Below are 13,616 nucleotides of genomic sequence, written 5' to 3' on the forward strand. Positions count from 1 at the left end.
ATCATGTATTTATTTAAATTCAAGTTAGTTAATATACAGTGTAGTATTGGTTTCAGGAGTAGAACCCAGTGATTCATCACTTACATATAACACCCAGTGCTCATCCCAACAAGTGCCCTCCTCAATGCCCTTCATCTGTTTTTCCCTCTCCCCTCTCCCCCCCATCAACCCTCAGTTTGTTCTCTGTATTTAAGAGTCTCTTATGGTTTGCCTTCCCCTCTTTTTATCATATTTTTTCCTTCATTTCATTTGAATATAAATATGCAGCAAAAAATGTACCCCAAATACCAGGTTATATACTTAGATTAATCAATGGGCCACATTAATTTCAGAGATGATTTCATATAGTTCATTCAACCAACATTTCTGAGAATTTAGCTCTGTGTTGGGAAATGTCTTAGTCTCGTGGATGGATGGACAGCTAGTTTCACTCCTGAAGAAACTCAACAGTTCAGTTGCAGAAATGGGCATGTAAGTCATTGCATAATACTATTTAATTAATGTTGTTGACAATGTATGCATTATGGTGGTGGCACAAAGAAGGAAATGGAAACCGACCATGGTGGGTTCAGGGAACCTTCATCAGAGTAGTGATGTCGAGCTGAGTCTTGATGTAGAAATAGATGCTCACCAAACAAATATCTTTATTCCAGGGCTATTTGAGGAGTCTCCATTTTAGAAAAATGTATTTATTGAATTATTTTGTAATGATTCCCTCTGTAGCCTGTAGCCTGGCCAAGGTTCTTCACCACTAAATGGTTGGTTAGTTTGTTTTTGGTGCTGTTTCTATCTCAGGTTTTAGACACACACTCCTTGGAGGCATGAGAGAAGGAAAGTTACCTTTTCTCTAGGAGCTATATTTTAAAATATATTATTAGTTATTAAGAAAGACATAAAATGTTTCTTTATAGTAACCAAGTTAAAAAAGGAGCACAGGTGACTTTGTTGTATATAATTGTCTAAAGAAAAAGAAATGAGAAAGAAGTGGGATATAGCAATGCATGAATTTATCATAGCATAGATAAAGAATAGGATATGTGATGAGAGGGGACAAAATAACAGAAATACATTAGAATAAAGAAAAATATATATGAGTATGGAGGGGATCAGGAGAAGGATATAAATTAAAATTTGTAATCACCATGCAGCAAAAACAGTTCTAAGAGGGAAGTTTATACCAATACAGACCTATCTCAAAAAACAAGAAAAATTTCAGGCAACCTAACTTGACATCTAAAGGAGCTAGAAGAAGAACAACAAAGCCCAGAGCCAATAGAATGAAGGAAATAACAAAGATTGGAGCAGAAATAAATGAAATAGAGACTAAAAAGGCAATAGAAAAAAGATCAATAAAATGAGGAGCTGGTTATTTGAAAAGATAAAATCGAGACACTTTTAGTGAGACTCAAGACAAAAAGAGAGAGAACTCAAATAAACAAAATCAGAGATGAAGGAGGAGGAATAACAACCAACACCACAGAAATACAAAGGATTTTAAGAGAATATTATGAAAAATTATATGCCAACAAATTGGACAAGTCAGTTGAAAGAAGAGACAGAGTCTATTACCACTGCTGTCCACGATGTCCTTGGCATCACATTCAGGTAATTCAGTTCTCTTGCAATAGCAGTGAAAACAAGCATCTCTTAGTCATAAAGACTCTTGAAAATGGAGGTTCTGCCTTCTTAAAGCTAGAGGCAAGAAAGACAATGGTCCACTGAGCTATGAAGCTCTTTTATTGATAAAATTATGGCTATAAAATTTAAATAGCTTAAAATTTAAGCAACCTCCCATCAAACTTCCCCTGTTTCTTCGGCTCCTGGCAACCCAGCCAAAAATAAACTTGCCCTGTTTTTCCAGTATTTTTCACACCGAGAGGAACGGCGGTGGCACATGCCCAGGGGCAGTGTCCATATTGAATGACGTTGACTGTTGAAGTCAGCTGCAGTGAAATTAAACTCTATATACTCCCTAACCACTAGACAGTTTGTTTCCCACATCTAACAGCCCCCTTGTTGATGAATGTCTCACTCCCAGGTGGCTTATATAGCAGGAATTAAAGGAAGCTTACAGAGAAGTGAAAATGGCGGCCAAGTAACTAGGGAAGATTTGATATCAGCTAGTACAGGAAAAATTCCAGGTGGATTTGTTTGTGTAACCCTATCTTTTTTGTATGGAGGAGAAAAAATATTAGAAACAAGACCTAAATGTTTGGGATTCAGTCCTAGGTCTACCTTTATGAGGTATATGACTTTGGAGGAATCATGTAATCTTTCAGAAGAGTTTGCTTTCCTTGTTTAAAACAGGTCTTTGAAACAACAATTACTGACCAGTGTGATGTATTACACAAGGACCCAGGATATTTCTATAAGGACATCACTCTATGTTTTCTTGAGTGAGAGATGAAAAGGATAGAAGATTAGCTAGTGATCCGATGTGTAGATACCAACAGACCATTTCATTTTTGCCACAGGATGAAGTCATTGTTAATCTCTCCCACAAATGTAAAGTGTTTGTATGAATACTATATCAAAAAAAGCATAGGACAGGGGTGCCTGGGTGGCTCAGTCGGTTAAGCGGCCGACTTAGGCTCAGGTCATGATCTTGCGGTCCGTGAGTTCAAGCCCCGCATCAGGCTCTGTGCTGACAGCTCAGAGCCTGGAGCCTGTTTCAGATTCTGTGTCTCCCTCTCTCTGACCCTCCCCCGTTCATGCTCTCTCTCTGTCTCAAAAATAAATAAACGTTAAAAAAATAAAAAAAAAAGCATAGACAATAACAAAATCCTACATACAGCATTCTCTGTTCTCCTTATGATTTATCAATACGTGAACTTTTGTACAGGAGCTATTTTATTTTTTTTTAATTTTTTTTTTTCAACGTTTATTTATTTTTGGGACAGAGAGAGACAGAGCATGAACGGGGGAGGGGCAGAGAGAGAGGGAGACACAGAATCGGAAACAGGCTCCAGGCTCTGAGCCATCAGCCCAGAGCCCCGCGGGGCTCGAACTCACGGACCGCGAGATCGTGACCTGGCTGAAGTCGGACGCTTAACCGACTGCGCCACCCAGGCGCCCCTTTACAGGAACTATTTTATATGCGGATATTTTCCTTTGTGTGTTTGAAGTAGGAGAAAGTTGAAGCTGCTGTTCTAAAAAGACACAAAATTTAAAGGTAGTAATATGTAAGAAAACTTGATAAAGCATGATACATTGTAAGGTACCCATCTTTATGTAATTTGATGAATTCCCAGAGTCGCTGATATGTTTCCCAGGAAGAAAAAGTAGAAAATTAGAAAAGATTTCTGTTCTAAATACAATAATTTTATAGTTTCTTTCTGTAAGGCAAATGATACTGCTTTGTATGAAATTAATGTATCATGTCCTATTTTTTTTAAATTTTCAAATGTATATTTGTCTTAGAGAGAGAGAGAGAAAGAGAGAGAGACAGAGTGCCAGTGGGGGAGGGGTAGAGAGAGAGGGAGACACAGAATCCGAAGCAGGCTCCAGGCTCTGAGCTGTCAGCATGGAGCCTGATGTAGACCTCAAACTCACGGACTGAGAGAGCATAACCTGAGCTGAAGTCAGATGCTGAACCCACTGAGCCACCCAGGTGCCCCATCACATCCTAGTTTTTAAAATTTTAGTTACTTACAACACTCAATTTTGATAATGTAAAATATCTTCCTTTTGTCAACTCATTTCAAGTCCTTAAATTAGGAGACTTCAGGTTTTCTAACTACCTGAGAGTATTGTAAAAACACCTTCAATCAATACCTAGAATTTGATTTCTTCCTAAGTAACATTTTAAAATGTAGTTTATTTAGGGCTAAATGTTTCCTGGAATCAATTTTTGGAGCATGCTCATGAAAATTGGGCTGTGTTAAGATCAGCCGGGAAAAGAATGAGACAATAATGCCAGTAGAATCATTGTTCTTAGATTGAAAACTCTTCTTAAAGAAATCTGTAAAAATTTGCAGGGAGCTTGGGAATACATTACTCTGCACTCCAAGGGAGAAGATGATGGGGAATTCTGTGATGAGGGTATGGAGAGAGCAAGTACAAAAGTACACCTTTGACATTGAGAAGTCTGTAGTCATGACTAGAGTTTTCTTCTTTTGACTTTTGTCACCTGTGGGAAATGGGAAGGGGCATGAAAGCCTTTTCTTTGATTAGTCAGAGTATACTCAAGGCAAGTGCTAACTGGTGAGGGAAACTCTTCACAGAGGTATTGAGGCCAGGCCAGCCTGAGGCCCTTGAGACACCCAGGGTTGCGTCCAGATCCAGGGAAGCAAGTTATGTCAGGAGACCAGTCAAGTCTGTAAGACATTAAATGTATAAGAGCAAATCCCTAATGGAGTTACCACTAATTTATAATAGTTTTTAAAAGCTTGCAGTATATATTCCTCTTAAGGAGTTTTCAAAAAGTTAGTGTTTAACATTTTCAAAATAAAAATTGAGCTCAGACAGCAAATAGAATAAATGATTAGATTCATCCCCATTGTTTGGGTCAGATAACTATGGTGGAGATCACTACTGCCTGAAGTTGAGGCTTCCTTTTTTATTTCCTTAAGGGTTCATAAATATTTTAATGTTGATACTCCAATTCAAAATACCTAATAATCCAAGGTTGAGAATGATGGCAGTTCTTTTGTTTGTGAGACCAGGAAAAAAATTGTTTTGGTCAAATGGCAGCTTTGTTTTTACATTAAAACAAAACCATGCTCTGAACCCTGGGTCTGCTAAAGTTAAAATCAGAGTACATTTTCAGTCATGGTACTGAACATTCACTTAAGCAGCAGTGGGGGCAAGGGGAACACCACATGATATATCCCATTGTGTCAACCTAGTTATCTTTTGATAAAGTTTTTAGAATTGTGACCACTTCAAACCCCCTTTTCTCCTCTGATTGTTGCAGTGTGATGGAACAGATCTCACTCCAAAGATTCAGGAACTGAAGTTCCAGTGTATAGTATTTTTAAATATACCCAGGTAAGCTCTGTTCATACTTTTTCTTTGGTTTTATGTGAGCTCTGTTTGACTTGAGGTTATTGGTTTTCATTATAGAAAATTTCCAGGTACAAACAATGAAAGTAAGTCATCTTAGTGGCTTATTAGGGGTTTCTAGGTCTGATAATTTTGTTCTAGTTGGTTTGTTTAGTGTTCTCTGTGGTGGGTGGTTTTTTTTGTTTGTTTTTAACGTGATTTGGCATGCGTGGGATACACATCCGTCATTAAGAAACCCAGGCACCCCTATTTACTGGAACATTTTAATGTAATTCTCAATTACTGATTCCCTCTCTCTCCCAAGAATAATAGGCTTGAATAAATCCGTGTTCTCAGTTTCCCAAAAGCTGTTAGGAAACCATGCAGCCTGATTTTAGTATGGAACACATTCAAAATTGTTGCTAGATGATTGCCTTGAAAAAAATAGGATCAATTAGAGTAGCATTTTCTAGCCAGGATGTCAACTCTCTTTGGTGCTATTATATATCTCAGGAGAAAGGGATATTTAAGATTAACTAGACTCAAAATAAGCACATTATCTCAGAGGTACAAAATTAGAGTCTACGTTCCCAAGCCAAGATTTTGGAAGGGATGGATCTATGGCCCTTTGTTATTCACAAACCACACAACTCAAGACACAAAATCTGCAGATAAGTTGTATTTAGACTGAATTTAACTGAAATGAGAGTTGTATGTAAATCCATAGCTAGGAAAATATACTATAATCTCCTGATTCTTTTTGGCAATGCTCAGTATAGTTACCTACAATCCTTTTCCAGAAGGATTTTCATCTTTGTTATTTAAGTAAAAGACCTAGACGGGGTACCTGAGTGGCTCAGTTGGTTGAGCATCCGACTGTTGATTTCAGCTCAGGTCATTATCCAAGAGTTGTGGGATCAAGCCTTATGTTGGGGTCCATGCTGAACACAGAGCCTGCTTGAAAGTCTCTCTCTCCCTCTGATCCTCCCCCCAGCTCACGCTCTTTTTCTCTAAAATAAATTAAAAAATTAAGTAAAAGACCAAGATTCTCAGGAAACATTGTTTATTAGCTTTCTTTAATTTTTTCTCTTTTTTTTTCTTCTTGCTTTCTCTCCATTCCTCTTCCTCTACTTTTCTAATTCCCTTTATTTCTCCTTCTTTTTCTTAATCTTTTACTTTTTCTGCATATCTTTCTCACTCTTGTTCAGTTACCTTTCTCTGCTTACCTTCCCAGTGGTTATTTATTATCTTAGTTCTACACATAATAACCAATGCTTACCCACCATGGTTTCCCTTCCCTTTTCTACTGGCATGCAGTGTCTCCCTCCAAGACCCAATTCTGGAACTCATGGCATATCATAGAAGAGACATAATGGATCACTGAGTGAAAAATGTTAATAAATAATGGGTGAGGAGAAAGTTGGACACACAGGACACCACACCTGTGGTCCATTTTCATAGATTGATATTTGGAAATGATAAATCCATTTTCTTTTCTACTGGAAGGTATGCACCAAGAACAGAAAACTATTCTTAGGTGAGATACACGTTGGATCTCACTGTGAGGTAATACCTAATATCAGTCATGAGGGGAATGGAATAAATGTAATTCTTTTTTTAATCTCCTCTTGCAGATATTGTGCTGGCACAATGCCCTGGGGGAACCCAGGAGATCACCATGATTTTGAACCTCAGCGTCATGATGATGGTTATATTGAAGTAATTGGATTCACTATGGCCTCTTTGGTGAGCAATACGATGTTATTGAAATGAAATACATTTCAGTCACAGAGTTTATTCATTCATAGATTTTTGGTTTTCAGTCTTCAATTTTCTCTCCTGCTTTACCAATTTATAAACCTTATGCAATACAGAACTGCTTGGGGAAAACAAGAACAAAAGAACAATTCTTTATGTCACTAAGGAAATTGTGCACAATTGTAAGGACTTCAATAATAAATATTATTTGCTAATTATCCTGGTGAATTTTCTATCAGAATGAAATACACAGCTTATGGAAATTAAAAAGCATTATGCCACAGACATATTCCAGCATTCATGCAGAAACCTTGCCATTGGATACCTTTTTGTTTCACTAAGGACTAGAGTGTTAAGGTAGAAAGGAAGGTAGTTATTTCCATTCATCTTTACCATCACAAAATACCTGAATAAAGAAAGACATCATTATTGTGACATTAATGAATATTCATTTGCTACAGTATTGTCATTACCTTTGCATTTTAATTTTGTTTACACACATCAAATTGTGAATTGTGGTGTAAGGGCAGTTTCCAGCAGGTTTTCGCTCTGTACTTTACCCTATTATTGAATGAGGAGGAAACCAGTTAAAAATTACACGTATCACCTTACGTGGTGTAAATCAGGCTGCACTATCAGTTTATAAAGTGAATTAAAAAATTTAAAGCTTCTTGCGGCCCATGGTTAGCACTTGGTTTGTGTTATGCCTGATGCCTGCCGGTAAGAAGGTTGTATCTCTTGTTCTAAACAAGCCAAAAGAGCTCTCTTTGTATCTCATCTTGTGGATTCCTACTGACTTTTCCTCAATCACTTCGGGTTGCTGAGATCTAACAGAATAGCCTCTAGTGGTTGTGGCAAGAATGCCCATCACCTGAGATGGTGATATTGCTCATTAAATCTGCCATCTCTGGGATGAAATGATTGTTAAGTGTGGAAGATTGGTCTGGATGGATCTAATTTTCAGGGTTTTAGCTCATACACAGCTCTTTCTCTCCAAAGGTCTTTATGCTAATTACAGGCAAAGAGATTCAGGCAAGAGTAAACATGGGAATCAATTCAAGGAGCATGTATGCAAGGTAGAATTCTTGGAGGTGACCAAAAAAACCTTAAACCTGGCCATGTGTGTTTCACTCATTCATTTATTTGTGGATTCAGTGAACATTTATTGAATGTTTACCAATGTGCCAGAGCTTCCTAGTCATGACTATGTGGCGGCAGAAGGCTGTCGGAGAATGTGTAAGAGAAGACGATTCTTCACATAGGCTTAGGAGGGCAGGAAGAATATTGGATATTTCCCCATCACTCTCAGAATCAAAGTCTAAATGTAGGCCTGCAAGATGGAGTTTCTCTAATTCTCCAGCCTTTCCCACTGCCCTCTTTGCTTTGTAGCTCAATTAGCCTCTCCAGTCAAGCTTAGCTTTGAACACCTCTTGTTGCTTTTGTACCACCGGGCCGTTGCATATGCTGTTTCTCTCTAAAATGTTCTTTAACTGTCCATCTTCTATAACTTCTCAGTCCATATCGATGCCAGATCATTCTTATAGTCTTATTTCGGTTATTTTTGTTTACAATTGTATCGTGCCTGGACAGGAGAGAGATAGCCGGCTGAGACTGGGTAATTAGAGGAGAGTTTATGGAGGGACTCTACAAATAGTGAACTTGATTTGTGAGAAGGAGCATTGGATGGTGTGGATTCCTGACCTGAAGGTGCAAAGGTAAGGAAGCAGTCAGCTGTACCCGAAGGACAACTATTTGGGAAGGACCACCTGATAGTGTTTGCTAGGCAGAAGCAGTCAGCCAGTGCCAACCTGGCAGGCAGAGAGCTGGGCCCTAGATGCAGTGACCTTACTCTTCTTGGCCCTCTAGATCTTCTGCTGGTGCCTTCCTCTGGAGAAGTCTAACCAGAAGCTAGAGGACAAGGCAGCCACTGATACAGTATAAGTGGGTCAGGCTCATAAGGCAAGAAGGGCAGGAAAGGGTGGGGTGCCAGCCAGGAGTGGCAAGTGGCGGATATCCGTCACTCCAGTGTGTGTCTGCCACACGGCAGACAGCCTGATACCCGGGGTTGGCATGAGCAAATGTGGCAGAGTGGATGAATTTTGCCGGGAGAAGAAGAGTGGGATCTGGAATTCTGTAGAAAGCTAAATTCATATACACTTGCAGGTATGAGGGATCCTAGTCCTCAAAGTCATATATTGAACCCATCACCCAGCTTCTATAATGTTCAACTGATAGGCAGTCTTCTATCTGTCCCCACCTGCTTTGTACTAATGTGAGGCATATCTCAGATGTTATATCAGTTATTTGCAAATACTTCCGAAGGTGCTTTTAAAAGATAAGACTTTGTTTTATGAGCATGACTACACCCTTACATCTGAAAAATAAGACAGTAGCATCTGACTATCACCGTTTACTGAGTGCTTAAATCTCCAGTTGCCTTGCAAATATCCTTTGTTTTCTTATGCTCTGTTAGTTTGAGCCAGGATCCAAGTTAAATTTAGTTGTTGTGATTGATTGATAGGACTCTTAAGTATCTATGGGTTTCTGTCCATCTCTTTATCTTCTTCATTTATTTATTGAAAAAAATAGTCTTTTGTCTTGTGAGGTTTCCTTGAGTCTGAATTGTGCTAATAACATCTCTTAGGTCTCAATTAACATGTTCTTCTGTCTTGCTGTTTCCTTTAAGTTGACAGTTGGATGTAGATGTACCATTTTCATCCCCCCCGCCCAACAAATCTACTTTGTGGTTAGTGTTTTCTTCTTCCAAAAGATGATAGGTAATACCTGCTTTTCCCTCTATTTTGGTTAATAGTCCTTGAGGGTCATTGTCTGGATCTAGCAATCATTGGAGGTTGGCAGAGTAGTGATATTCTAATTCTACCCTTCTTCATTCATTAACTGGAATATTTCTATAAAGAGTAATTTCACCTAATATTTGGTTATTTCGTTATATAGTTTGTGTAGGAAAAGCAGGATAACTGATTCTTTTTCTTTATTTATACACTTTCAAAATAAGTAATTTACTAGCATCTTCTGATGGTGGCTGGTTTTAAATGGATTCTGAGTTTTTGGACACTTACCCCATTACGAGTTTGGGTCTATGCACCATCCCCTGGAATCTGGGTGAGCTTACAAATACTTGGCAAATCAGGTACAGTGGAAGTAACACTAGGTAACTTGTGATGCTGGATCCTGAATGGCCATGCAGCATATGGGAAATACAGGCAATACTGATGCCTCTAATTAATAGGAATTTTATAAATTCTAGTAATATTTGTTATTAAAAATATCTCCCTGCTTTCATGCATTTAATGTCAGTCATAAGTATTTATTGAAAATTTATTGAACCCACAAATGCTTATTGAATTCACTCTGCTATGTGAAATGATTATGAAATGGGCCAAGAGACAAACCCTGTCCTCAGGGTACCCACAGTTCAGTGTTGTGGGGGGAACATGAAAAACAGAAGCAATTGCCATCTGGCATAATAAATTCTAGGAGAAAGGCACGTGTAAAGAGAAGAAGAAGAATTGAAAGCAGAACAGTGTTTATAAAATGGGGAAATCAGCAAAAATTGCACAGAGGAGGCAAGAGCATCTGTGGATGAGATTGTAAGCGTCCGTTCCATGCAAGATGAGCCTAAGAGCTCATCTTGGTATTCTAGAGCTCCCTGGTGGCTCAGTGATGACACATATGGTGAAGAAAGACATTGATGTGGAGAAAGATAGGACAGAAGGGTTTTGTTTCGTTTTTGGACCTGTTAAATGGGGGAGGTTGAGAGAGATGGAATGAGACAGAATCAGATTTGCGGTTTAGAAAGAATACCTGGATGTCTGTGTGGAAGGGGACCAGAATCTCTACTGCTGGAGGCAGATAGACAAAGCAGGATGTTGGTACCTAAGTCCAGGTGAAGAAATGAGGAAGCCTAGAAGCCTGCTGTAAGAAAGTGGTAATGAAGATGGGGACGGAGGGGGATTGGCAACTTCAAGAGTTATTCAGACACCTTGACTTACTGTGAAGGGTGAGAAAGGAGTATGCGTGAATCCCGGCTGGGTAGCATAGGCCATTAGGTAAACAGTGACTACATTAGAGATGTAGGGAAAATAGAAGAAAGATAATATTACCAAAAAATGAATTGTGGTTTTTTTTAACTATATTTTGAAATTATATTTGAATTCCATTCTACTTAACGTACAGTGTTAAATTAGTTTCAGGTTTACAGTATAGTGATTTAACAGTTCTGTATATTACCAAGTGCTCACTTGTGTTTTATATAAGCTTGAAACCCCTGTAAGACATTTAAGGAGATAGAGGCAATTTGAAATACATGTTTAGACCTCAGAGGATCCCTCCAGGTAGTTAGAGAGGAGTCTATCAGATTTCTTTCTCTTCCATACCATCATTGGTAGGAAAAGGAGAAAAATAATAGTTGATGAGAGTTGGTGAAGAGCAAATGGAATGCTAAAATTATGTCCATTCTTTCTCTTTATACGATACGAGTCATGTAAAAATGGATACTAGGCTAGCATCAAATGTGTGTTTGGAGCTCAGATTCTAGTGACTTTAGATTGCTCCCAAGATTAAAAAAAAGTTCTACTTGAAAAAAAGCAGAGTTAAATGTAGTTTATACTGTACAGTTTTGAACACCCTATGCTCTCTAAAGAATATGGGCATATGTGTCTATTTTCAAACACATCTCACCTGACTGCTCATATAACAGTACACCATTGTTCAAGAAGAGAGAATCTAATTTTCAGGACTCTAGTTTCACATTTCTTGAAACTATTATACTGATTATGTTTCTAAGAACATAAATTATTTGAAAATTACATGTGTGTAAGATGATCGCATAAACAGAAGAGTGTGGTTATTTGGGTATATGTGTGTATTTTTGTGTATTTTAAAATATTCAGAGTGGCACTTGAATAGATGAGAGATTCAAATAGAATTACTAGATGGGAATAGATGTCGTTTCTTTTAGACTCTTTATCTTCCAGTTGCAAATTTCATGGCTTAAGTCTTCAATTCACTCTCCTGGTTGAAATGCATTCTTACGAATTATGATGATTCTTCATTGGGTGCTTGGTAACCTGATTACCTTTTGGGTTCTCCACAGACCATAACCAGGCATTGTAAGTTGTATTTATTTCCACCACAATTTTTTTTTGCCTTTGTGGTTTTGAAGGTCTTTTCATCTTGAGTCTGTTTCTAAGTAATCTAAAACTCTTTAAGATAGTTCAAAGCATTCATTATTCAGATTGAGGAGCTGGTAGCCTAATTTGCTATGCAGTGTGAAATCCAAAGATTTCAGTCTTCTCAGCTTTAAATAAAGTATAGCCAGCTTTCTTTTTGTTAATTGAAATTGGAATATGTGATGTCTTTTATATTTATGAATTAGAAACGCAAAAAGTTACTCGACGAGAAAAATTACATGGAGAAATTTCCAGGGCTGAAGTTTTATGCATACTAGATAGTATAATCTTTACTTTTTATGAAAAAATGTCAAATGTTTGCTTATTTTGATAATATACATAAGAACTGAAAGTAAAAATATTAGTCATAATTACATGATCTGTAACTATTTACATTTTGATGCATTTTCTTCCAATTGCCTTATTTCTGTTTTTAAATATATAGGAAATCATGTTATTTATAAGTAAAACCCATAATACAAATGGCTGACTACTCTTTCATACATAAATACCTCAATTTATATAATAATTATTCCTTTATGGAAAGATCCCTTTATGAAATGTTTAAGTTTCTGGATGTTTGGTGGTATAGATAATCTTGTAATTAACATAATTACTCATAGACCTGTGTTCATATTTCAGAATATTGTCTTATGACATATCCCTGCAAAATAAATTATTGAGTCAATGGCATAAATATTTTAAAACCTCTAATAATGGTTATAAAACTGCTTTCTAGAAATGTTGTATTGTTTACTTGCCCAATAGCAATGTGGGAGAGTACCTGGTAAGAAGTAATATCCCACAGGTGCTGGAAATGTGTTAACAGAAACGAAAAGCTATTAGAATATTGCACTTGAGGAAACAGAAGAAGAAATGAGAATAAAATTACATCCCTAGAGAGAAACAAAGAAATCATGTATGTTTTGTATAGTCCATTAAGTCCTCCTAAACAGCAAAAAAATGAGAGTAAGGACACATTGTTGTTCAACTTTATTGTTACCTTGCATGGTTTTTCAAAGTGTGGTTTTTTGCATATTTTAGTAGGCTCTTTGTCTTTTCTTGTTGAATTGCAGGTGTTATTTATATATTCTGAATACAGGTTGCTTGACAGATATATTTAGTGCAAAAGATTTTCCATCTATTTTTATTTCCTTAAGTTTGTTTTGATGAAGAAGTTCTTCTGAATTCCAGTTGTATAAGGCAGGCATATATCACATTAGGGCTTTTTGTGCCCTTTTTAAGAAACCTTGCTTATTCCAAGATAAGATATTCTCCTATGTTTTCTTTTTGAAGATTTATAGTTTTACCTTTTATGTATAAGTATGTATTTCAACTCAAATTAATTTATGTGGATTGTGTAAGTGATTCAAGATTTAGTTTTTAGAAATCCTTTTTTTCCCCAGCGTTCTTTGTTGATTAGACTTGTCTATAGAATTACCTTGGTTGCCTTCACCCCTCGGTTGTATGTGGTTCTATTCCTGGACTCTATCCTGTCCCATTGACTTATTTCTTTACACTTATGGTAGCACCACACTGTTTTGATTATTATGGGTTTAGAGTAAACCTTCATACTTGTAATATGAAACATTTCACTTTGCACTTCTAAGAATGTTTTGGTTATTCTGTCTTTTGTATTTGTAAATAAATTTTAGAATTAGTTTGTGTTTGCAAAAAAAAAAA

At 37.2% G+C, this 13,616-nt stretch overlaps 1 protein-coding gene across 8 annotated transcripts in view; it reads left to right on the forward strand.

Annotated features, from left to right (window-relative positions):
* The window catches only part of DGKI (diacylglycerol kinase iota), a 441,829-nt gene that overhangs the window by 266,779 nt on the left and 161,434 nt on the right, over positions 1-13,616 (forward strand). For all 8 annotated transcript variants that reach the window (XM_086689190.1, XM_086689223.1, XM_086689216.1 and 5 more), the window contains 2 exons: positions 4,916-4,989; positions 6,618-6,729. In XM_086689190.1, coding sequence (XP_086545316.1) covers positions 4,916-4,989; positions 6,618-6,729 — 186 coding nt within the window. The remainder of the gene's footprint in view (positions 1-4,915; positions 4,990-6,617; positions 6,730-13,616) is intronic.

Source organism: Puma concolor, chromosome A2 (genome assembly GCF_028749965.1).
Source record: "Puma concolor isolate L17-30 chromosome A2, mPumCon1.1.hap2, whole genome shotgun sequence".
Lineage (NCBI taxonomy): Eukaryota > Metazoa > Chordata > Mammalia > Carnivora > Felidae > Puma > Puma concolor.